The sequence below is a fragment of the Pipistrellus hanaki genome (genome assembly GCF_964339955.1).
Source record: "Pipistrellus hanaki genome assembly, chromosome: 12".
Taxonomy (NCBI): domain Eukaryota; kingdom Metazoa; phylum Chordata; class Mammalia; order Chiroptera; family Vespertilionidae; genus Pipistrellus; species Pipistrellus hanaki.
In genome coordinates this window covers 15876887-15899388 of record NC_140514.1, presented here as the reverse complement: position 1 = coordinate 15899388, position 22502 = coordinate 15876887, and the positions used below count along the sequence as shown (strand labels likewise).

Genomic DNA, 22502 nt, shown 5'->3' with positions numbered 1-22502 from the left:
GGCCCTGCCAGGGTGGTCTGGGCCCACAGCAGCCCCACCACACCCCGGGGCCTGTCCCAACTGCAAACTGGCTGGCTCCACCCCAGCTACCGAGTGAGAAACGCTTGGGCGGGGACCCAGGTGTCCACATGGAAACCAGCCCTCAGGGGATCCTAAGGTTCCTTGTGTGTGACCGAAGGGCCCCAGGTAGGAAGCCTGCCTCCCTCGGTTTTCTGACCCCCGCACGGAGGACCTGCCTGGCGGCTTGCGCCGATGGAGAGCACCTTCCCGGGAAGACGGGCCACCTCCAGCCCTCACTTCCGGCCCCCGGCGGAGGAGAGGCCAGGGAAGGCGAGATTTGGAATCCACCGAATAGCTCCTCGCAAGCCCTTTTCTTGCAGAAGGTGCAGCAGGAATTCAGATGGCTCTAGGCATTGCCATAGCAACTGCACCTTCCGGAAGCTGTCACGCCACGGGAGCAGGGTGGGAGCGATGCAGAAGAGGGGGAGTCTGCCCATGGGGAAGGCCCACCCAGCAGACGAGGCTGCGGAAATGAGCGGCGCCTCAGCACGGCTGGGGTTTACGGGCCCAGCCTGGTGGGGCCTCGGGATCTCTCCAGGGGTCTTCACAGCCACACAACAGCCCCAGCCGGCCCTCAGGGGCCCGTGATGTTGACAGCACATGCCAGTTATCTCAAAAGAGCATCTACTTAGGTTCGTTTCCGGTCCTAAAGCTCACAGGCTAGGGAGGAAGTGCCCCCCTCTAGGATGGCGACTGGTTCTCAGTCAGGGGTGACGCATGGGACCCGGCTCTCAGCTTCTGATATCCATCGGGTGCTGAGAAGTCAGAAGGCACGGCGGGGGCCTTAGAGAACGGTGGGTATTCTAGCCTCACAGAAACCGAATGTCAGCACGACTTTCTGTGAAAAAGGAACTCCCCACGCACCGTCATGCAGGCCCCTGGGTCCATCCCCGTGGCTCTCCAGCACCCCCTTTCCTGCAGGTGCTCGGGGACAGTGTGGGGCTGGCAGTTCCGGCCTCTCCTCTGCAGAGGCAAGCACCCCGCGGGAGCCTGCAGGGTGGCACTCAGCCTTGCCAGCCGGGCAGCCTCCCAGGTGCAGAGGGGCAGGCACCGCCCGGGGCCCACATGCACCTCTCTGGCCCGAGCACCGGCAGCTCTGGCACTTGCTCCTGTCAAGGACATGGCGGAGGTGGGATCCGGGTACAAAGTGTGAGAAGTCAGAGCTGCGGGGGAAGCACGATCACCCAATGGTGTCATCTTTGAGGTTGAGTCACAGCCCCCCTCCCCCCAATACCGAACCCCCCTTGTTTGGCACTGTCCCCAGAACTTTCCCTGCGGGCACACTCCTCCTTGCCCTTTCTGGTCCTGCAGGCAGGCCGCATCCCTGCCTCTGGGTGAGGGGCACATTTCACCCTTGGCTCTCTCCTGCCAGGGCCCCTGCTGGCTGGCTCTCCAGGGCCCCTCTGCTGGTCACTGTGAACAGAGGGAGCACCCGAGAGCTGCTGTGTGTGTGTGTGTGTGTGTGTGTGAACCCTCCACCAGGTGTGGGGCTCCTTCTGAGGCTTGGAGGGGACGAGACCTTACACCCAGGGCCCCCCTTCCTCCTCGCTGTCATCAGCGGGCGCAGGCTCCCTGGCACCTGGCCCTCCTCCCAGCACTTAGACGCCGGGAGGAGGGAGGTGGGCCTCGAGGGCGCGGCTCTCCCACACACAAGCCGTGCCTCCTCCGGGAAGAGTCATCGAGGGAGCAGAGACCGGGGAGGGGGAGGACGAACCCCGCCCCGTCGCCCCCGGCTGCTCGCTGCTCACGAGGCTCCCATGTGACTGGCTCCGCGCAGACCCCCGCGGGCAGCGGGCAGCGGGCAGGGGTCTGCAGAGGCGCGTGCTGGGGGGGCGGGGATGCGAGAGCCAGCTGCGGGGCCTCTCACTTCATTCCAGTCGCTGCCCTTTATAAATATTTATAGAAGTTCTTCTACTAAAAATAACATCCTGGAGCCCAGGGAGGAGAAAAAAAATAAACGCCGAGCACCGAGCACCGGGGCTTGGGATGAAGATCAAGTGTGGCGGCGCAGGATGGAGCCCCGAGCGGAGCTGAGCGGGAGGACGGGCTGCGTGTGCGCCGCACCCGGGCGGGGCGCCCCCTGGCGGCCACGAGTCGGGCGCCTGGCGACCGGCCACCAGCATTGCTCACAGCACCTCTGGCTGCCGGAGGAGGCACGGGGGCCGCACCGGGGCTGCACCGCAGAGCTCTGCTCCCCCTTCCCGCCCCGGCTGCTCTGCAGCGGCATCAAACGGGGCGGCGGAAGCCTACCCGAGGGAGGGAGAGGAAGGAGGCTATTTTTAGCGCTGTGGCCGGGGCGTGAAAGTCTCTTTGCACGACAGAGGGGAGAAAACCTGTTTGTTTTTAAAGGTCAAAGGTAGGGAGGAAACTTGTGCCCCCGCCCGGGGGGAGGGAGGGGAGCACCCTAGATGCTGGCCAGAGGCCAGCAAGAACTCCAGGCCACACACACACACACACACACACACAGGCGGCTTGTGCTGTTTCTTTTCTCTTTCAACACCCCCATAGGTTCCCCGGGCAGCCAGGAGACCCTGCCCGAGGGGAGAGTGAAGATGCGAGTTCATGCAGGACTGGGCGAGGGGCCGCCCGCCGGCCGGGCACCAGGCGGCCTCGCACTCCCCACTGGCTCCGGGCTCCCCTCTCCCGGGCGGTGACATCTGGCAGCCCGCAGGCCGGATCCAGGTGTGCAGTGGAAAGACGGACAGGAATGCGCCTCCGGGGCAGGGCTCCGCCTTCCTCGGGTCCATGCCAGCTCGCTCCGCGGCTCCTCCGGGGCCTGCGCAGGGCAGATGCGCTGTTACTGCCGGGCACTGCGAGAACCTCGGAGCAAAGGCGGCCAACATCTGCTGGGATGAGACTTGGTGCAGGGGCGGGCCCAGGGTGTTTCCTTCGCCCGGGAAGGAAGGGTGCAGAGGGCTGACAGTACTCTCATACCCCCCACCCCTTTCCCAGGGGCACCTAGACTCTGTGGAGTCCCGCTTGGGTCACTGGGTTGGCAAATATTTCCCGGGCAGAAAACAAATCCTGGGTTGGCAGTGCCGGGTTTGGAATGTGACTGAGCAGAAGGGCAGGGAGGTCAGAGACATGCCCGTGACACGGAGTGGGAGGGAGCGGACCTTAGCGTCTATGCAGTGCAGCCACCTGCAGCGTTGGGGATAAGTTTCTCCTAATGTCTGACAGGGTCGGCGAACAGGGCCAGGGGCAGAGGACCCGGCTCTGATTCTATTTCTGGCACCAAGTTTGGGGTGGTGGGCCCCCGTGTCCTCTCTGCAGGAACAGGGGGTGAGCCAGATGGCCCTGACCCCCGCTCCGTCTCCCAGGTCCAGTGCCGCAGGGAGGGGGCTCTGGCAGCTCCTGAAGGGCAAGTCGGCTCCTGACTCCCTGGCTAGCTGGGCGGCCTGGGGCTGCTGCCGGGAAGGGCCTCGCCTGAGTGTGCAGTGAGTGTAGGTAAAAGCCTGCCCAGGCCCCCGAGGCCCTGTGATTTTCAGGGCAGCCAGCGAATTTCTGCAGCTTGGGCGCCTGCAGGATCCCTGAGTCAGTGCAGGCCTCAGGGCCGGCAGGCAGGTGTGTGGGGGACAGAGCCCCTCAGGGCCTGGTGCGGACGGTGGGTGTGTGTGTGTGTGTGTGTGTGTGTGTGTGTGTGTGTGTGGAGAGTCAGGAAAAGGGCCTGGAGGCTGCTCCAGGGGGAGACTGCTCAGAAGGGCCTGGGAAGGCTCCTCTTCCAAATCACGGGCCCGCAGCCCTGGCTCTTCTGCCGGAAAGATCTGTAACTGAGCAAGATGGCCTATCGCGTACACACGGTGGGGGAGGGGAGGGAAGAAGAGACTGAAAAACAAAGAGATCTCTCCTGGCTATACCAGAGGCATCTTCCTTGAAAGAAATCATTTTCCGAGCATGCCCGGTAGCTGCAATGTCTTGTCACTCAGCTAGGTAAGAATTAAGGCCCTACGACAAAACAGGGGAAGGCTGATTCCTGAAGGCCATGGGCATTTGCCCGAGGGCCGCCTGCACTTTTGTTTCTTTAGGGAAGCGAGAAGGTGTGGCGTGGGGGGCACCAGGGGACTGGCTCCATCGGCTAACGGAGGCAGCGGGATCCTGCGGTGAGACAGGTGTCTGTGGGGGGAACCGCGGCAGGTGACAGCTCCGGGGGCCGGGGTCTGTGGTTGGGTCCCCAGGGAGGAATGACAGTGGCCGGGGGGAAACAGGAGCAAGGAGGCAGAGGCTACCCCAGGACGCAGGCGGCTCAGCCGACCTCTGAGGGCGCAACCAGGTCAGCCAGCTGCATCCTGACACAGATGTGGCCAAGCCCCGTCACAGCCCAGCCCAGGCCCAGAGGGGCCAGGACAGGGACACAAGCCCAGTGGGTGGGCTGGTGGGGTTTGGCAAAGGGAAGAGGTGCAGTCCTGCTCCGTAAGGAAGACCCTACTTTGGGTCTCCACTGTTGGGTCTGGCTTGGGAGGTGTGGCTGAAGAAGGGGAGGAGGGAAAGGCAGACCATGACCTTGAAGGGAAGGGCTGTGGGGAGAGCAGAACAGGCTCTGTACTCACCGCTTCCTCTCTGTCCCCGGCTCCTCCGTTAACCTGTGCAGCACGAACACAAACAACACACCGAGGTCACCACCAGGGTCTTCTCACCCCTGGACCTTTCCCCAGGGGCCCCCAGACCCCTGCACCCATGGGCCTCTGGCCTGGCCTCTCCCTCTACTCACACCACCTACAGCCAGCGGCGGCCACGGCCATCAAAGCCGGAGACCAGGCCTCCCGGGAAGGCACGTGAATACTGGAGTGGGAAGGAAGCCACTCGCAATCTAGGGAGTGGTCCCGTCAGGGGGTACAGGCCCTGCTGTCCTGAATGTGAACTTGGTGAGAGTGAGCTCCACTCAGTGGGGCAGCGTTTCCGTCCTGCGGGCGTATCCGCTCGGGGATGTGAGGCCATCCTCGCGCTCGCCCGCCCTGGGCTGGCGACCACTGCCTGGCCCTCGCTGTCTTTCCTCAGGGAGGCCAGCGCCGGTCTCCAGACCCGCCCAGTGTCCTCTGCGCGTGCATGCTGCCCTTACAGCTCTCAACACCGGGCGTGGCAGGTCCTGGGAGAGGGATTCTGAGGAGTCCAGGGGCACGAATGAGACCCGGGAGCAGCCGAGACAAATTTAGGCTCTGGAGCAACATGGGGACGTGCTGCCCGTCTGTGCCATGTGTGTGGTCTTGGTTAAAAGTGATCACCATTCAAGGGGAGGAGGGGGGGATGCCAAGTGGGAAGGGCACCCTAACAGAGCAGAAGCATTCCTCAGGATGCAGCCGGACAGAGAGCCAGGGCGGGGCAGGGCGCGGCCTGAGGGGGGATGTGGTCAGGTGCGAATTCTTCGTGAGTGTCCACTTGACTCTCAAGTGTTTGCACTGAGACTACGTTCGCCTGAGAAGCCATGTTTATATTTTGTCAGCATGATCCCAACCCCAAAGAAGTATCTCTCTCTCTCTCTCTCTCTCTCTGGCTGAGAGTTCCTGCTCCCCAATGCCTAGGGGACAGTAGCTGCTGCAAAGCCTACAGCAAAAACTCACGCCCAGGTCCCAGCAGAGAATCAGGAGGTCTACCCACAAACACACTTGGTTTTAGAATCACAGCCACGTAACAGCTTCACTGTAGCGACAAGGGCATACATGTCCGAGGACCTGACAAGCGTGGTCCTTACAAGCATGTCAAACCCGCAGCCGCCGGGCCGCACATTTGACATGCTTGCTTACAATGTTGGAAGGCAAACGTTTTTCTGAAACTCTATCCATCTCTAACCCCAACTCCCATCACTCTTCCACCAGGGATGGCCCCCAGAAGCCACAGCAATAGAAAGGCAAGCGTTCTCACAAAAAGATTTCACAACATAAACGTTGGTATAGGCACCGAGAGACACAGGAGCAGACACGGAGAGCGAGAGGGACAGGAAGAGCCGCTGTGATAGGGCCACACTGGTGTCCAGACAGAAACCCTGAAGCCGGGAGACCCCGGGCCAGGGGACCATCCCCAGTCCACATGTGAGGTGCAGCCTACGTCCAGCCTAGAACCAGGACTTCCGGCTACAGCCCACGGTCCAGGCGTGCCCCAGCGGCCAGGGCAGAGTGCTCTGGGCTCCGGGGACTGGAGGGAGGCTGAGGAGAGGCGATGGGAAAGGCGAACGGAGGAGTGGGGGAGAGGGTCTGTGGGAAGAGAGGCCAGAGCAGCAGCTGTTACGTCTTCAGCCAAGAACATTCCACACGGATGCTGGGATCTGGCTGGACTGTGTGCATGCGTGCGTGCTTGTTTGTGGAGCATGTGTTTACATAAGTGTAAACTTATCTTTGTGTGTCTGCTTTTCACCTCTAGTACTGCAACCCTGCTGCCTTCTTCCTAAGTCTCCTGTTGGCACAGGGACACCAGTCTTCCCTACATTCCTCTGTAGCATTTTTAGATGTTTCAACCACCACTGCCCTCCACTTCTGACCTCCAACATCAATCCAAACCTGCCATTCTCACCCACTCATCCCAGGGCGTGTCCACCTCCTCCCAGGCCTTGCTCTGGTCACTAGATGGTTTCAGCACCTGTCGGAGGTGTCCTCTGCCCCCGTTTCTTGCCCTGGCCAGTTTGGGTCGGTGGATAGAGTGTTGGCCTGCGGACTGAAGGGTCCTGGGCTTGATTCTAGTCAAGGGCACATGCCTGGCTTGTGGGCTTGAACAACCGATTAATGTGCAGGAGGCAGCCGGTCAATGATTCTCTCTCATCATTGGTGTTTCTATTTCTCTTTCTCCCTCTCCCTTCCTCTCTGAAATCAATAAAAATATTTAAAAAAAACAAACAAACAGCTCTTACATGTCCCAAGAGAATTTTGTTGTCTGTTCAGTGAAATAGAGAAGCATGAAGATTAAGAACATGGAGTTGGGAGTCAGAAGGACCCAGGTCAAAGCCAGTATCTGCCACTTAATAGCTACACGGTCCAAGTTCCTCTGAGCCTCTTTTCTCATCAGTAGAATGGGACTGTAGTCTCTGTCTCACGGGGCTGGTAAGGATTAAGTGAGGCTGTGTGTGGAAGTCACTTGCACATCTGTTCACACCTGAGTATTAAGTAGCTTTTACATTACAGGCACACCTCCTTTTACTGCTATCCCCTCTGCTGTGCTTCCCAGATGCTGTTTTTTACAAATGGAAGGCAAGAGTCTCCACCTGTAGTACGATGACTGGCTTTATGACGACACTGCTTCACTGCGCTGGTCTGGAACTGATCCCGCAGCATCTCTGAGGTGTGCCTGCACGGACCTCTGCTGATGCCTCGATTGCTTTTCTGCCCACAGTCCTCTCTCCCTTTTCAGAAACCTTCCCTGTACGTATAATCATACACTCAAGGTTTGATGATTAACTTTTCCTGGCACTTCATTTTGCCTCCTGTTTATTTTGCATCTTGCTTTTCTAACTAAATGAAAAACTCCTTGAGGTGAGGGGTCGTGTTTTGCTTCGCTGTTTGTCTAACTTCCTGTATCCCAACCACCTGTCACTGCACCAGAAACCAGGACGCTTTGCTTTGCTGATCCACGGACACTACCGCTTCTAGGGAGACACTCAGCGATCAGCGGGGACAGGTAGGCAGAAGGAGCTGAGGGTCTGGAAGCTCTGGGGAAAGGTGGCAGCAGGAAGAAGAGCAGAAACAGAAGGGAGGGGGAGTGTGTTCAGGGGCTACATACACGGCTCTGACTTCCATTCAAACTAGGGGCCCTGAGCTGCCTTTACCTCTGTCTTTCCCACTCTGCTTCTTCTCTTCTTCGTCCTCTGCACCTTCCTCTGCTGTGAAAACAAGTCCGAGGAGGCCCGTGAGCCTTGAGCACAGGACAAGCATAGAAGGGGGTGAAGGGAGTGACATGAAGGCTTGGGATGAAACCCTAGCTAACGGCTCATGGCTGCAGCCTCCACGCCTCACTTAGTCTGCACCCTGTGGGGTCCAGTTCCCCCGCAGTGTTTCCTAGGATCTACTCAGAGCCCACAGAAGCACCCTGAGCAGGCTGATGTCCCCTACACGGCTGCTGACTTCCTGGTGACCGAGGTGGGGTGGCTGGTCTCCTCTGGGCCCCTTTTCCTTAAGGCGATGACACCTACTCGGGACATACCTAATAGCTTGCATTCAGGTTAAAGAAAGCAACCATACAAGTGCATGCTGGGGAAGACTTAGCTCTACCCTGGCTTTCATGAAAACAAACACACAACTAGCGGTTTTAGCTGACAACCATCTTAGAATGACTGAACAGCGCAGTTGGCTGCGAGAAAAAAACGAGCGGCACCTAAGGTTGCTTCTGCAGGGGTCTGCTGGGGAGGTCACAGTTCGCTGAGCTCTGCAGGGAGAAGACCCCACCGACCAGGGACGCGGAGAAGTGTGCTCAGCCCGGGAACTCACTCTGAACCGGGGCCCGGGAGCCCTCGGCCACGGCCCCGCGTGGGCACGCAGGAGGGTCACGTGACAACGGCACCGCGTTAGGAGGGGCTGAAGGAACCCCGGGCAGCTGCCTACAGAGGAACAAGGCTTAGGGCGAGCCTTGTACCTGCTGCCAGATACTGGAAAGGCAGCATGAGGAGGAGGAGCTGAACGGACCCTGGGTAGCTTCAGAGGGCCGAGGGGGGACCAGTGGGTTACAGGAAGGCGGACTCTGGCTCCCTGATGAGGAGGAACTTCCCAGGGATGAGCTGGCCCTGAATGAGCTCAATGGAAACATTCAGACAGACGACGTTTGTATCGGGAGGCAAACTGGAGCAAATGACTTCTAAGACCCAGGCCAACTTGGAGATTCCATTATTTGTGAAAATATTTAAAAAATAAAAATTAAAATGAGGAGGGCCAGCTAGGGGTGTAAACAGTAGGTCCACGCTGTCTAGGACATACGAAAGGGTAACCTGGACATCTGCCCCCATCCTGCCCCCAGCTCCACGGTGACAGTGGGAACGGCCGGGCGTGGGGGCGGCCCTTCCGTCCACTGAGACCCTGGCAGCCTTGCGTGCTGAAACGTTTATTCCTGCGTTTTATGGAGATGCTCGGTCCACATCGACTTGTGGACTTCAGTGTTGAGCGAGCAGCGCATCAGTGAGGGGCCCTCGTGCGGCTGCGGGTTTGACGTTCTGCCCCGTGTGGGATAAGGGGCAGTGGGATGGGCACCGACTTAGGTCCTGAAGCCCTCAGTTCCAGGGCCAGCTCTGCCCCTTCACGCTGCCCGACTGTAGGCAAATCACCTTCTGAGAACTACTCGCAGCATTTTTAAAGTAAGTGATCTCCAAGGTGCCTTCCAGACACAGGACACAATTTCTGTGGACACGGCCTTTCCTGCTGTGAGAAGCCGCCCAGCTCCTCCCAAACCAGCGTTCGCCAACCTTTTGGACCTCGCGGACCAGCAGTGTCCACGAGCCACCGGCTGGCGACCGCTGTCCTACACGTGTAGTTTCCGTGAAGCTGCTCGGCCTGCATGTGCTTTGTGTTTAACGATGTCCGGTTACCCGTCATCCAGTGTGATGAGCTCATGGGCCACTTATTCTGCGTAAGAGGCACACACGTGGCTAATTTCCTGGGCCTGAAATCCCTTAAGAAAGTCCCTTTAAAAGTGGTGTTTCAGCCGAAACTGGTTTGGCTCAGTGGATAGAGTGTCGGCCTGTGGACTGAAAGGTCCCAGGTTCGATTCCGGTCAAGGGCGTGTACCTTGGTTGCGGGCACACCCCTGGTTGGGGGTGTGCAAGAGGCAGCTGGTCGATGTTTCTCTCTCATCGATGTTTCTAACTCTCTATCCCTCTCCCTTCCTCTCTGTAAAAAAATCAATAAAATATGTTTTTTAAAAAAGTGGGGTTTCTGAAACCCGCAGGCAGCTCTAACAGGAAGGCACTTTCTAATCACGTGTGAGGTCCTCTCAGACGCAGTCACTGCTTCTGTCTATGGGTGCATGGAGCTGGTGCTCTGGAAGGGACTGAGAAGTCGCACCAGAATTGGACGGTGCTCCCATAATGCTCCCTGCACAGGAGGTCAGGATCTTAACTGTTCGGGAAAAACCAGCCCAAGCCACACGTGTATCCTCCTCTGAAAGACAGCAGGCAGGTTCGGGGGCGAAGCCATGGCCGGACCCTGGCTGGTCCCTGACACCAAAGACATGGCACCAGCAGGCCGGCCTTCCTTAAGAGCACGGCCGATGGTTTCCATGTCTGCGTTTGAACAGTCGGTGGAGAAACTGCTTTGCATTTCTAACGAATAGCCTAAGCTACTTCAAGGCATGTAAAGCATCACATTAGGTCATAAGAAACAAAAGAGCCATATAGATGAGCGGCCTACAGCCTTTCGGAAGGAAACCATTTGGTTAAGACACAGCGTGGGGATCTGACCGCCGAAAAGAACTTAGCAAATCTCTGGCAGCAACCGAACTGATGGAGTCTTAGGATTCTTAAAGATAGGACGGTATGGGAACGGCCTTTTATTTTCTCTCTCTTTCCTGGTTATCTTTTTGTAAGGGAAAAAAAAAATGCCAAGAGGAAAGGGTCTTTGGAAAATCAATGAAACAGCCAAGGGACAGGGAGACTGAGAGCGAAGTCACAGTTGACACTGAACTTGAGGAGGGGAGGAGGCGACAGACCCAGGTCACGAACTTCAAGTGGAATCAGAGCCTAGTCATGGACAAAAGGAGAGAATAGGGTTTCAGAACCAAATCAAAGAGCGGGAGCAGAAAGGCAGCTGGGAGCGAGTCCAGAGGTTGTGTGGCTGGTGCGGCGCCAGCCCTCCAGGAAAGCTGCAGAAAGAGCCGGGGTCAGGGCCTAGGAGAGAGCTGGCGGGGGGAGGGTTGGGAGGGGTGGAGGGAAGAGAGGGCGGAAGGGAGACACACTCAGGGAGGAGGCGCCTCGCTGGACTCAGAGGCCTGAATGTCTTAAATTCTGCACTGTGTGTGCCCCTCTCGGTGCACGCGTAAGAGAAACCCGTGTGTAACTGTCTCTCTGTGATCACGTGTGGAAGGGAGACTCCCGGGGAGAAGGCGTCCGGTGTGTCCCTAGAAGGCAAAGGATGGGGTGGTGACAGGAGGCGGCCTGTGCCCCCTGATGCCGCTTTACCACGTGGTGAGGAAGTGGGAGGGGAGGCGTGGGGCCTGGGGTGGGGGCGGGTGGGAGCTCTGGGTGTCACCTGCGTGGAGCTCCTTCACCAGGGATGACATGGTGTTGGTGATGGAGTCGGCGGCCACCAGCAGGTCATTGCGGAGGTTTCTCCTCGTACCTGCGGGGAGTCAGAGCAGACGGCGAGGCCGGGCGGGTGGGCGTGGGTACGAGAGCGCGGAGCCAGTGACTCGGGCCCGGGGACGGCGCGGAGTGCCCAAGGGGCCGTGGGCCGTGGCCGCTGCCCTGCACCTTCTCCGCCCGCTCCTCCTCCACCCGAAGAGCAGGGCCTGTCCGCGCCACGCTCCGTGGCCGCGATCGACAGAGCTGGGCTCCAGAACGAACAACGTCACTCCAAGGTGCTCCTCGGTCCCGGGCAGGGCCTTCCTCTCCTGTGCGCCACCTCCCTGTGTCTGCCTCCACTAAGGTGACCAGACGTCCCGCTTTTGGCGGGACATTTTTTTTTTTAACAATCTGTCCTGAGTCCCGCGGCGTTTTAAAAAAGTCCCGATTTTTGGAAAGATTCTTTCCAAATGTCCCGCGTCCTGTTAAAAAAAAGTCCCGATTCTTTCCAAAAATCGGGACTTTTTTTAAAACGCGGCGGGACGCGGGACAGATTGTTAGGAATCGGGACTGACCCGCCAAAAGCGGGACGTCTGGTCACCTTAGTCTCCGCCCCAACAGGACTCCTTAGCCGCTCCTCTTCCCCCCCAACTCCGGACACGCCGGCTGCCGGCTCCTCAGACGACTGGCGATCCGGCACTGAATGCCCTCAGCAGGCCCCGTGGAGAGGGCCGCCCTCCCTCCTCTGGCTCGCTCTAAAGGCTTCCAGCGCAAGCGCGTGACTCTGGGACCTATTCCAGCCAGCTGCTCTGGAGGAAGCAGAGTCCAGGGGACAGGGCGCTTCTCGCAGCCCCGCAGAGAGCACAGAGACCCAGGGAGAGCCCGCAGCCCGCAGCCCGCCCCCTGGAGCCCAGCCCAGCGGCTGGCTTATTCGCACTGTATGTGAAGACCCGTCACTGAGGCCAAGCACACCGCAGAGCGACACTGGAGAAATCTCAGTGAGCGCCTGTTCCCACACCCGCGTGGCCCCCGGCGGTCACGCTCCTGCTCCCGGGACTGACCTTGTGCGAAGGCCTCCTGCATGTCGCCCCCGCCTCCGCCCAGGGGCTCCTGCGGGCAGTGGGTGGGCGTGGAGCCGGCCGAGGTCGAGCGGACGGGCATGGGCATCGGGCGGCTGCCTCCGTGCGTGGGCGACGTGTGGGGCGATCCTGTGGCCTGGGCCTGGGAGGACCGGAGAGATGAAATGTTATCGCGGGCATCTTACCTCTTGGAGGGAGCGGGACGCCCTTCTCCCGGGCAACCTGAGCCAGCCTGCGGGGCCCTTTGTTCCGGGGGCAACGCAGGGCACGGGCACATTGGCCAGGAAGGAGTCTGGGCGCCTCCGGGGCTGGAGAGAGGAAGAAAAAGAAAGAAAGAAAGGAAGAAAGGAAGGAAGAAAGGAAGAAAGGAAGGAAGGAAGAAAGGAAGGAAGGAAGAAAGAAAGGAAGAAAGGAAAGAAGGAAGAAAGGAAGGAAGGAAGGAAGGAAGGAAGGAAGGAAGGAAGAAAGAAAGAAAGGAAGAAAGGAAAGAAGGAAGAAAGGAAAGAAGGAAGAAAGGAAGGAAGGAAGGAAGGAAGGAAGGAAGGAAGGAAGGAAGGAAGAAAGGAAGGAAGGAAGGAAGAAAGAAAGAAGGAAGGAAAGGGAGAGGGGGAGAAACAAGAAGGGAGGAGGAGAAGAGGGAGAGAAACACGGGAAGAATGGGGGAAAATAGGAGGGAGAGCGAGGCTAGCACAGAGTGGTGGGCAGGCAGAGCAGAGCAGCTGTGGAGGGTCTGAGAGCGGCTCAGGTCACAGCTGGGAACTAGTACACAATAGTCTTTCTTTTTTCTTTGCAAACACATTCATGGATATTACCTCATTCCGCCCTCACACCACCTTGTGAGTAGGAAGCACGTATGTTTTTGTATCCATTTTACAGAAGAAGAACAAGGGTGAAACGGGAAGAGCTTTCAGTGGGAGATGTGGGGATAAACCCTTCCACTCCGAGGGCAATCCTGCAATGATGATGATGATGCGTCCGACCTCTGCGGCTCCCAGACTGCACGCAGCCGGCGTCCGAGCTGGTGCGGCAGGAGCCCAGCAGCTGCTGCTTCCCGGAGCAGGGCCGTGCGGCCGGTCACACGGCACGTGTCGAGCACGCCTGCTGGGGTCTGTGAGGCCGTGCTGCAGGGACGCGGCGGGAACGCACGCATGTCCAGTGGAACCTGAGCTTTGCTCGGGAAGGGTCTGGTGCAGCTCTGGGGAAGCCTGGAGCAGCGGGATACGATAAAGACTCTACAGGGCGCTCACTGAGGTCTGGGCTCTGTGCCCTCCGGGGCAAGGGAACCTGCACGTGGCAGGTGGACCAGGGTTTTCTGCAGAGGCAAAACTGGAGCAACATGAGCCGAAGTGCGCTAATGAGTTCAAATGAAAATGACGATTATTCTGAGATCTAGCTTTACCCCTAACTCCCCAACGGAATCTGCCGCGCAGGCTGACGGATCCTCTGCACAAAGCCTCACCTCAATGCTGCCACCAGTGAGGGCGCTGGATCAAACAGACCAGCTGGTTCTCCATGGTCCTGCTTTGATCCGCGCGCGTGTGTGTGTGTGTGTGTGTGTGTGTGTGTGTATACACATGTAGAAAAACGTAAAATATAGAGGAAGCTAAAAAGTATAACATAATATACTACCCAAATTAATACCTATTGACATGGTATCAAAATTATTTCAGCTTAAAAATACTGCCGATAAATCTGAAGACCCCTTTCATCATCAATTCTTTCCAATCCCAGTCCCTGCATCTTATTCTTTCATAGGCAACCATTACCAAAAATTCTGGTGTGAGAAGTTTTACCTGTGTGTATATTAGTCTATGCAACTATGAGTAATATATGACAGTTCATGATTTTAAGTTTTGTATAAATGGTGTCATGCTGCACATATCATTGTGCAATCTGCTTTTATCACCGAGGCCACTTTTTGAGATTTTTTCCATGATACAAATAAATGTGAACTTAGACTCTTTACCTCATATTACCCTGTTTCCCCGAAAATAAGACAGTGGCTTATATTAATTTTTTCTTCCAAAGTTGCGCTAGGTCTTATTTTCAGGAGATGTCTTATCTTTCCATGCACTAGGTCTTATTTTCGGAGGATGTCTTATTTTCAGGGAAACACAGTATATATAAAAACTCCCCAAAGGGGTCAGACTAAATACAAGAACTAAAACTATAAAACTCTAAGAGGAAAAGATTAGGCAATGACTTTTTAGATATGACAAAAAGTATAGCTACAAAAGAAAAAAATAAACTTCATCAAAATTAAAAACTTTTCTTCAAAGGACTCCTTTAAGAAAGTGAAAGGACAACTCAGAATAAAAAAATTTTTGCAAATCATATATCTGACTGGTGACTTGTATCTAGAATATGTAAAGAGCTCTTACATTCAATAATAAAAGGACAAGTAACCAAATTTAAAAGTGGGCAAAGGATCTGAATAGACAATCTTCAAAGATATACAAATGTCCAATAAGCACATGAAAAGATGCTCAAGATCATTAGCTATTAGGGAAATGCAAATCAAAACTATAAGAAGATAGAAAGTCACACCCATAAGGATGGCTATAATAAAAAAGACAGACAATAACAAGTGTTGACAAGGATGCGGAGAAATTGGAATTTTCTCATGAACTGCTGGTAAGAATCTAAAACAGTGCAGCTGCTTTAGAAAACAGTCTGACACTTCTTCAAAAGGTAAAACATTAGGTACCACATGACCCAGAAATTCCACTTCTATCTGTATATATCTGCGCAAAAAAATTGTACACAGGTGTTCATAGCAGCATTATACCTAATACCCCTAAGTGGAAACAATCAAAATATCCATCAACTGATGAATGATTTAAATAAAATTACTTGACAATAAAAAGAAACAAAGTACTGATACATGTTACAAAATGAAGAGATCTTGAAAATATGGAAAGTAAAAGAAGCCAGTTACAAATGACCACACACTGTTTGATTCCATTGATATAAAATGTCCAGACTAGGCAGTCCCATAGAGATAAAAAGTAGATTAGTGTTTGTCTGGGGCTGGGGTTTTGGAAGGAATGAGAAATAGAGTGCTAAGGGGCATGAGATGCTCTGTGTGTGTGTGTGTGTGTGTGTGTGTGTGTGTGAGAGAGAGAGAGAGAGAGAGAGAGAGAGAGAGAGAGAGAGAGAGATAAATTGTTCTAAATTTGGTTGTCATGATAGTTGCACAACTCTGGATATATTAACACTGAAAAAGGGTGAGTTGTATGTTATATACATTCCATTTAAATAAAACTATTATAAAAAAGACCTTAATTAAGAAAAACAAAAAGATAAGCCATATACTGAGGAAAATATTTGCAAATTATATGTGATAAGGAACTTGTGGGTGTTAGCAATAATTTTTTTTTTTTGATCTGACACCAAAAGCAAAGGCAACGAGAGCAAAAATAAACAAGTGGGACATAAACTAAAAAGCTCTACCCAGCAAAGGGAACCATCAACAAAATGGAAAGGCAACTTGAATTCGAGAAAATAATTGCAAACCATATACTATATATGATAATGAGTTGATATTGAAAAAAATATAAAGAACTCATACAACTTAACAGCAAAAAAACAAACAAACAATCTGATTAAAAAAGGGCAGAGCAACTCGACAGACCTTTCCCAAAGAAGACACATAAATACCTGGCCAACAGGTACATGAGAAGGTGTGCAACATCACAATCACCAGGGAAATACAAACCAAAGCCACAGTGAGCTGTCACCTCACACCCATTAGAAATTATCACCAAAATGGCGAGAGATAGTGTCGGTGAGGACACGGAGAAAAGGGAGCCCTTGGGCACTGTTGGTGGGAATGCAACTTGGTGCAGCCACTGTGGACAACAGTGTGGAGGTTCCTAAAAGCAACTACCCTTCTGGGTAGATAGGCAAAGAAAGTAAAAATGGGATCTTGAAGAGGAATCAGTACCCCGTATTCACGGCAGCATTCGTCACAATAGCTAAGACATGGAAACAACCTAAATGGAGAGAGATGGTGTGGTGTGCATGTACAAGGGGATCTTATTTGGCCCCGAGAAGGAGGAAATCCCGCTGTGTGTGGTAACAGGGGTGGGCCTCGAGCACATTATGCACAGCAAGTGGAACGGGTCAGACAGAACACAGCGGATACTGCACGTTATCACTTATACGTGGAATCGGAAATACATCTCATTCATAGAAACGGAGGAGGAAAGTGGTTGCCAGGGGCTGACGGGTATGGAAAATAGGGAGAGGTTGGTAAAAGGGTACAGACTTTCAGCTATTAGGTAAGTAAGGTTGGAAGATCGAATGTATAATGTGGAGACTATAGTTGATAACATGGGATTATACAACAGAAATCTGCTAAGAGAGTAGAACTTACATTTCATACACACATGCCAAGATATATATGTGAGGTGACAGGTCCTTTAATTAAGCATGATGTATATCAAATGACCACCACGTACACAATTGTAAGTATCTTATACTTTTATGTCAATTGTACTTACATAAAGTTGAAATAAAAAATATAAACAAACAAACAAACAAAAACAACACCCCTGTATTCAGGACACATAATGAACTCTTACAACTGAATCAGAAGACAAACCACCCGATTACAAAATGAAGACTTGAACAGACACTTCACCAGAGACGATGTACAAATGGGCTAACCATCCGCGTGAAAAACACTCCACACGAGGAGTGATGAGGGAAATGAGAACCGAAATCACAGCGAGACACCCCTCACCCACGAAAAGAGCGGCCAGAAAAGGGACGAGCGGGCGGCGGGGAACTGGAACCCGCGCACCCCGCAGCCGGGACTGGGAAAGGGTACCGCTGCCGCCTCGGAAAACACTCCGGCAGTTTCTTAAAGTGCTCAACATACACGTACCATATGTCCCAGCCATTTCACTCCTGAGCATATACCCAAGAGAAACGAAAACATATGTCGCCCAAGATCGTGTATACAAATGTTCATTAGCAACAGTTTAACAGGCCTAAAGTGGAAATGATCCAAAAGTCCACTAACTGGCGACTGGGTTAACAAAGTGTGGCTTATCCAAATAGAATAGGACCAGGGGATTGATAATTCTCAGGGGGAAAGGGGTGTCTGTGCGGGGGTACGGGAAGAGACTGGATAAAAATCATATACCTATGGATGAGGACAGCAGGGGTGGGGGTGTGGGGAGGTAAGGGCAGAGGGTGGAGTGGGGACCAGGTGGAGGGGAGCTATGGTGGGGGGGGGGGGGAGAGGAAAGGAGAAATAATTGTAATAATCTGAACAATAAAGATTTTTAAAAAAATACACAAATAGAATGGAATACTACAAAATCTCTTTTTGCTCTTTTTACCACTGCTTAACTTTCATAATTTTCTAATGACAAGTAAACATGTTCTATCTTGCCGAAACTGGTTTGGCTCAGTGGATAGAGCATCGGCCTGCGGACTGAAAGGTCCCGGGTTCGATTCCAGTCAAGGGCATGTACCTTGGTTGCGGGCACATCCCCAGTAGAGGGTGTGCAAGAGGCAGCTGATGGATGTTTCTCTCTCTATCCCTCTCTCTTCCTTTCTGTAAAAAATCAATAAAATATCTTAAAAAAAACAACATGTTCTATCTTGTGAAATATTCTATTTTTTTTTTAAATCAGTGTTTGTAAAACATTTATTATTCTTTACTTTTCAGGGTATATATATATCTTTTAATACTAGTTTAAACACACCTTAGGAATACTGTTTTGGCTAGATAACATTATCATCTTTTAATCGCTGTCTTTTGTGGCACCACCTCTACCTTTTCCCCTATAATTACCATCACCCTCTGTTCTTTGGCCACCTTTATGGGAGCAGGGGGAAATAAAGCATAAAACCCACTCTACTCTGGGAAGGGCTTATGAACAGCCAGATCTGGTGTCAGCCCCAACCCAAATTAGACAAGGGAGCTGGGAGAGAAGCTGCAGGCGAGGAAAGGAAGTCACTGGCGCGGGAAGACCTGTGAGCCTGCACAGTTTGGGATGCGGGAGGTCCCAGACATGGTGGGCACTGGCAAGGCGGGCTTTCCTGGGCCTCCGAGGGTTGAGGGGACCAGAATAAAGGTCGATGCCCAGGTTGCTTGGGCAGCCTCAAGAAAGGTCCCCATGCACCGAGTTAATAAATATTAAATAAATATTTATTAACTCAGCCAGGAATCCAGGTGCTCCTTAGCTGGGCCCTCCCAAGCTGAGGGGCGGGACCTCTCCCAAGACTGGCATCACCTCCAGGCTCAACAACCTGCACTGTCGTTGGCAGGGCTCCTCCCGGGTTGACGGTCCAGTGCGGCTGGTGGTTGGTTGGAAGCCACCCTGAGCTCCCCCCCATGTGGGCTTCCCCCAGGGCAGCTCGTGAGATGACAGCTGGCTTCCCCAGAGGGAAAACCCGGAGAGCGCGAGAGAGGCGGGGTGGGGGAGGCAAGCAAAACCGAAGTCACAGTCTTTTATAACCGAGTCTCGGAAGTAGCCTTCCATTCCCCTGATGCGTTAGAAGCAGCCACTGTGCCCAGCCCATGTTCAAGGGGAGAGGATCACGCGGGGTGAGAGTTAGAGGGCAAGGGGTCACTGATGCCCTCTCTGAGGTCTGCCCCCCCCCCCCCCCACACACACATACATGTGCTTATCTGGTCAAAGCATTTCACAAGCAGCTCCATTGATGACCAAGCATATAAACCCAGGAGATTATTGCTTGCTCTGCCTCCTTAGTTAAAGAAGCTCCGAGTTAATAAATATTTGTTCTTCTAAGCCATTAGGCTTTGGGGTAAGTTATTATGCAGTGATAGGTGACCCACAGGGTATGGCTGATCTCTGTCTTTATGCAATATTCCATCAGTCCCCTCTGAGGACTCCTGATTGAGAGAGGGCTGAGGGGAGAATTTGGGGGCATACGAAACCAGACCGAGAGGCTGTCATGAGAGGCCAGGAAAGAGGCCAGGGATGGGGTGAGAAGAAAGGTAAGGCTTACGACCAAGAAAGCCTTTTCGGATCTGACTGTGCCTGAGTTCCGGAGTATTCGTTTGTCCTGACACCGGAAGTCTCAACCTTCTAACTTTGTCAATAGTTACAGGACCTGCGGAACATCCTCAGCTGCGAATCCAGTGACTCAGAAGAAGAGGGAACGTGGCAGGCGCTGAGCCTGCACCTGGCTCTCACCGCGGGGAGAGCGTTTAGGGGGGCAGCGTGATGCCGTGGGAGGGGCCCCGAAGTCAGGGGGTCCCCGGTTCTCCTTCTGACTAGCACACGCGCTGAGATTCTTATGGGGCTCAGTCTTCTCGTTTATAGACTGAGAGGCATCAATGCGCTGGTCTCTGAAGTACTTTTCAGACATAAAATCCTACGATTGTATGATTTCGCCAAGTTACCGAATCTCAGAAACGCCAAGTAATCGTGGCTTTGCTTCGGTCATGACGACAGGACGGTGATGGATCCTCCTCTGAGGGTTTCGGCAGCCGCCTCAGGGGCACAGAGGTGGTGTTTTCTATATTAAATTACCTTCTTCTCACAAGTGGAGTCAACGACAGAGAGGAAGCCTGTGAGCTGGCGGTACAGGGAGAGGCTACTGTGCAGGTTGGCGCTATTTCAGGAGAGACAGAGTCTGAAATAAGGTCCTTCCCAGGACCCAGGACCCCTGACTTCTAAGCCATGCCCCTCCCACTGGACCACACTGCCCCCTTCAACGTACAAACACGTGTGAAGCGCCTGTGCTCGAGCCAGTGCTTGAGGGCAGAGCCATGCCCTCCGCAGGCTGAGAACCTCCGATGAGCCGCGCTGCGTTTGCTCGGTCTTTGCCCTCTTGCTGGGTCAGGGCCAGAGGGGCACACCGACAGTCAGGCTGGGGCACTGCTGTGGCATCGCACCTCGTTGCAAAAGCACAGGTGGGCTTTCCGTTCAGAGGGGCAGGCCCTCCCCACGGGGACGGCCAGGCCCTGCCCTCCATGCAAACCAACTGAGACGAAGTGGCACGGAGGAGGCTGGGGAGCATCACAGCCGGGACCTTGAGATTATGGGGAACCTGAGAACCACACAGACGTTGGCGAAGGTGGAGGGACTAGTCAGGTGGCTCTGGGATGGGAATCAGCTCACCAACTGATCAGAGGCTATCAACCACTGTGTGCCTCCAGGTTTCGGCTGCCAGGAGCCGGGCAGTTAGCCTGGGAAGCAAGGAAAGCCTTGCAACATGCTACTTGGTGTGTCAAGGTTTCCTGATGCAGGGACAGTGGGATCGTAACGAAATACAACCTGCAACAAAGGCCTGAGTGCAGCACAGGCCTCCTCCCCTCCCCCACGTGTCTAACCAATAACTACACACAACAAACGCCCTGTAACTCAGGTTCCCTGAACACAGAGGTCCCTTGTAGTTGGAAACAATTCTGCTGAAAACACAGAGCTAGAGACATGTTATAATCTGAGGAGTTCTTTAGTCTGCTGGCTCTTCACTTCTGAATCAGCAAAAAAAATGAGAACTGGAGAACGCCATGCATCTAAGAAAATAGCTCAGAAATTATGCTTATAACTTCAGAGGGTTCGTGACCCCAGGAACACAGCCTGTGGTGTAGCCCACCCTTCATTTTTATATTTGAGGAGGCCGAGGCCTGCCGAGGCCATAAGGTCACAAGAGGATTAGAAGAAAGGCTAGGACAGGTGCCAGGGCCCGCGAATCGCCTCACACTGCCGGGAGGAGCCCAGGCAGGCAGGGAGCACCGTGCAGTGTGTCCCTGAGCCGAAGGGACACGGATCAGTCCAGGCGTCTCACGGCTGAAGCTCTCCCTGAGCTGCAGCAGGAGAGCCCATTTCCAATAAGAGTGAGGAATGTGAGAAACTGAATTACGCCTTGGCTTCTCGTCTAGAACACAAGCCTCACGCTGGAGCCAAACAGGGCCCGACAACGCCAGAGAAGGTGACCTGAGGACACGGATCCTTCCCCACAGCTGGCACCGGGGCGGAGACAGGGACTCACAGGCGGAGGCAGAGAGAGAGAGAGAGAGAGAGAGAGAGAGAGAGAGAGAGGCGCCGTCTCAGCGGGAGGCGGCACGCACTGTCCTGGGCCGTGTTCAGGATCCCCGGCGTGCTGCCTGACTCACGGGAGGGCTGCATCCCCTTCTTTTTCCTTACGGAGCGGGAATGAATTTTTTGAAAATCTCTTTGGTGCCCAGGACGGTCAGGCAATCAAGCCCAGAGAGGCTGTGGCACAGCCTGGTTCTGAGACGACGCCCTGGTGAGCCAAAACGAACGGCACGGCCCCCTCCAACCACTCCCCAGCCACAACTCCGAGCCGAGCGGTGATCATGGCAACGGGAGGAGACCCGGAGTCTCCACTTCTCTCTTCGACTCGTGGACACCTGCCAGGTAGCAGATGGCCCGTGCGGACAATTACCCTCACTTTGCTGCGGTGTAGGTAAATCCAACAGGGGCCGCTTTGCCGCCCATCGTCAGAGGCCCTCTCAGAAAAACAAAAACAAAACAAAAAAAACAACCAAAAACAGGCCTGGGGAGAAGGAGCTATAAGCCCGAAATCGAAGCGAGGCAACACTAAAGGTAAAGAGAACTGGGAGGTATAAGGAATGGACTTTGCACATTTTTCTTTTTCGAGAAAAGGTGAAGAACAAAACCACCCACGTACTATTTCGAGCTGGTGCTGGCTGGCTCTGCGGGGAAAACGCAGCCGTCTCCTCGAACACACAAGTACCGGGAGAGAGAGAGGCTGATCTGCTGCTGCGTCGGCTGTCCTGCCGCAAGATGTGAAAATAACTGCCTGACTCGACGGGAGTTAGGAGTCAGGGCCAGGGGTGGAAGCCAGCGGATGGTGGAGAGCAGGGTGCAGGAGGTGAGGCAATTGCACGGCAGTGAGCAACGCAGCAGGCCATGGTTCACTCTGGGATGAATTAAAACAGGTAAAGGCCTGGCCAGTGTGGCTCAATGGTTCAGTGCTGACCTATGAACCAGGAGGTCATGGTTCAATTCCCGGTCAGAAACATGCCCAGGTTGCAGGCTCAACCCCTAGTATGGGGTGTGCAGAAGGTAGCCTAAAATGATGTCTCTCTCTCTCTCTCTCTCTCTCTTCCTGAGATCAATAAAAACGTATTTAAAAAAAACACAGGTAAAGAACATGTCTGGAGACCTTCCTGCCTTAGCGAAGGGGCCCGCCTGCAGGCTTGG

At 54.2% G+C, this 22502-nt stretch overlaps 1 protein-coding gene across 16 annotated transcripts in view; it reads right to left on the bottom strand.

Moving 5' to 3' along the window:
- Nucleotides 1-2524: 2524 nt before the first annotated feature.
- DTNB (dystrobrevin beta) overlaps nucleotides 2525-22502 on the bottom strand; it is a 144071-nt gene continuing 124093 nt past the window's right edge. For 3 of the 16 annotated variants that reach the window (XM_084901440.1, XM_084901432.1, XM_084901433.1), the window contains 5 exons: nucleotides 12304-12463; nucleotides 11211-11300; nucleotides 7808-7861; nucleotides 4608-4640; nucleotides 2530-2836 (listed from right to left, as the gene is read on the bottom strand). In XM_084901440.1, coding sequence (XP_084757566.1) covers nucleotides 4636-4640; nucleotides 7808-7861; nucleotides 11211-11300; nucleotides 12304-12463 — 309 coding nt within the window. In that variant the 3' untranslated portion in view covers nucleotides 2530-2836; nucleotides 4608-4635. The other 13 variants (XM_084901429.1, XM_084901438.1, XM_084901435.1 and 10 more) reach the window with 13 other exon arrangements.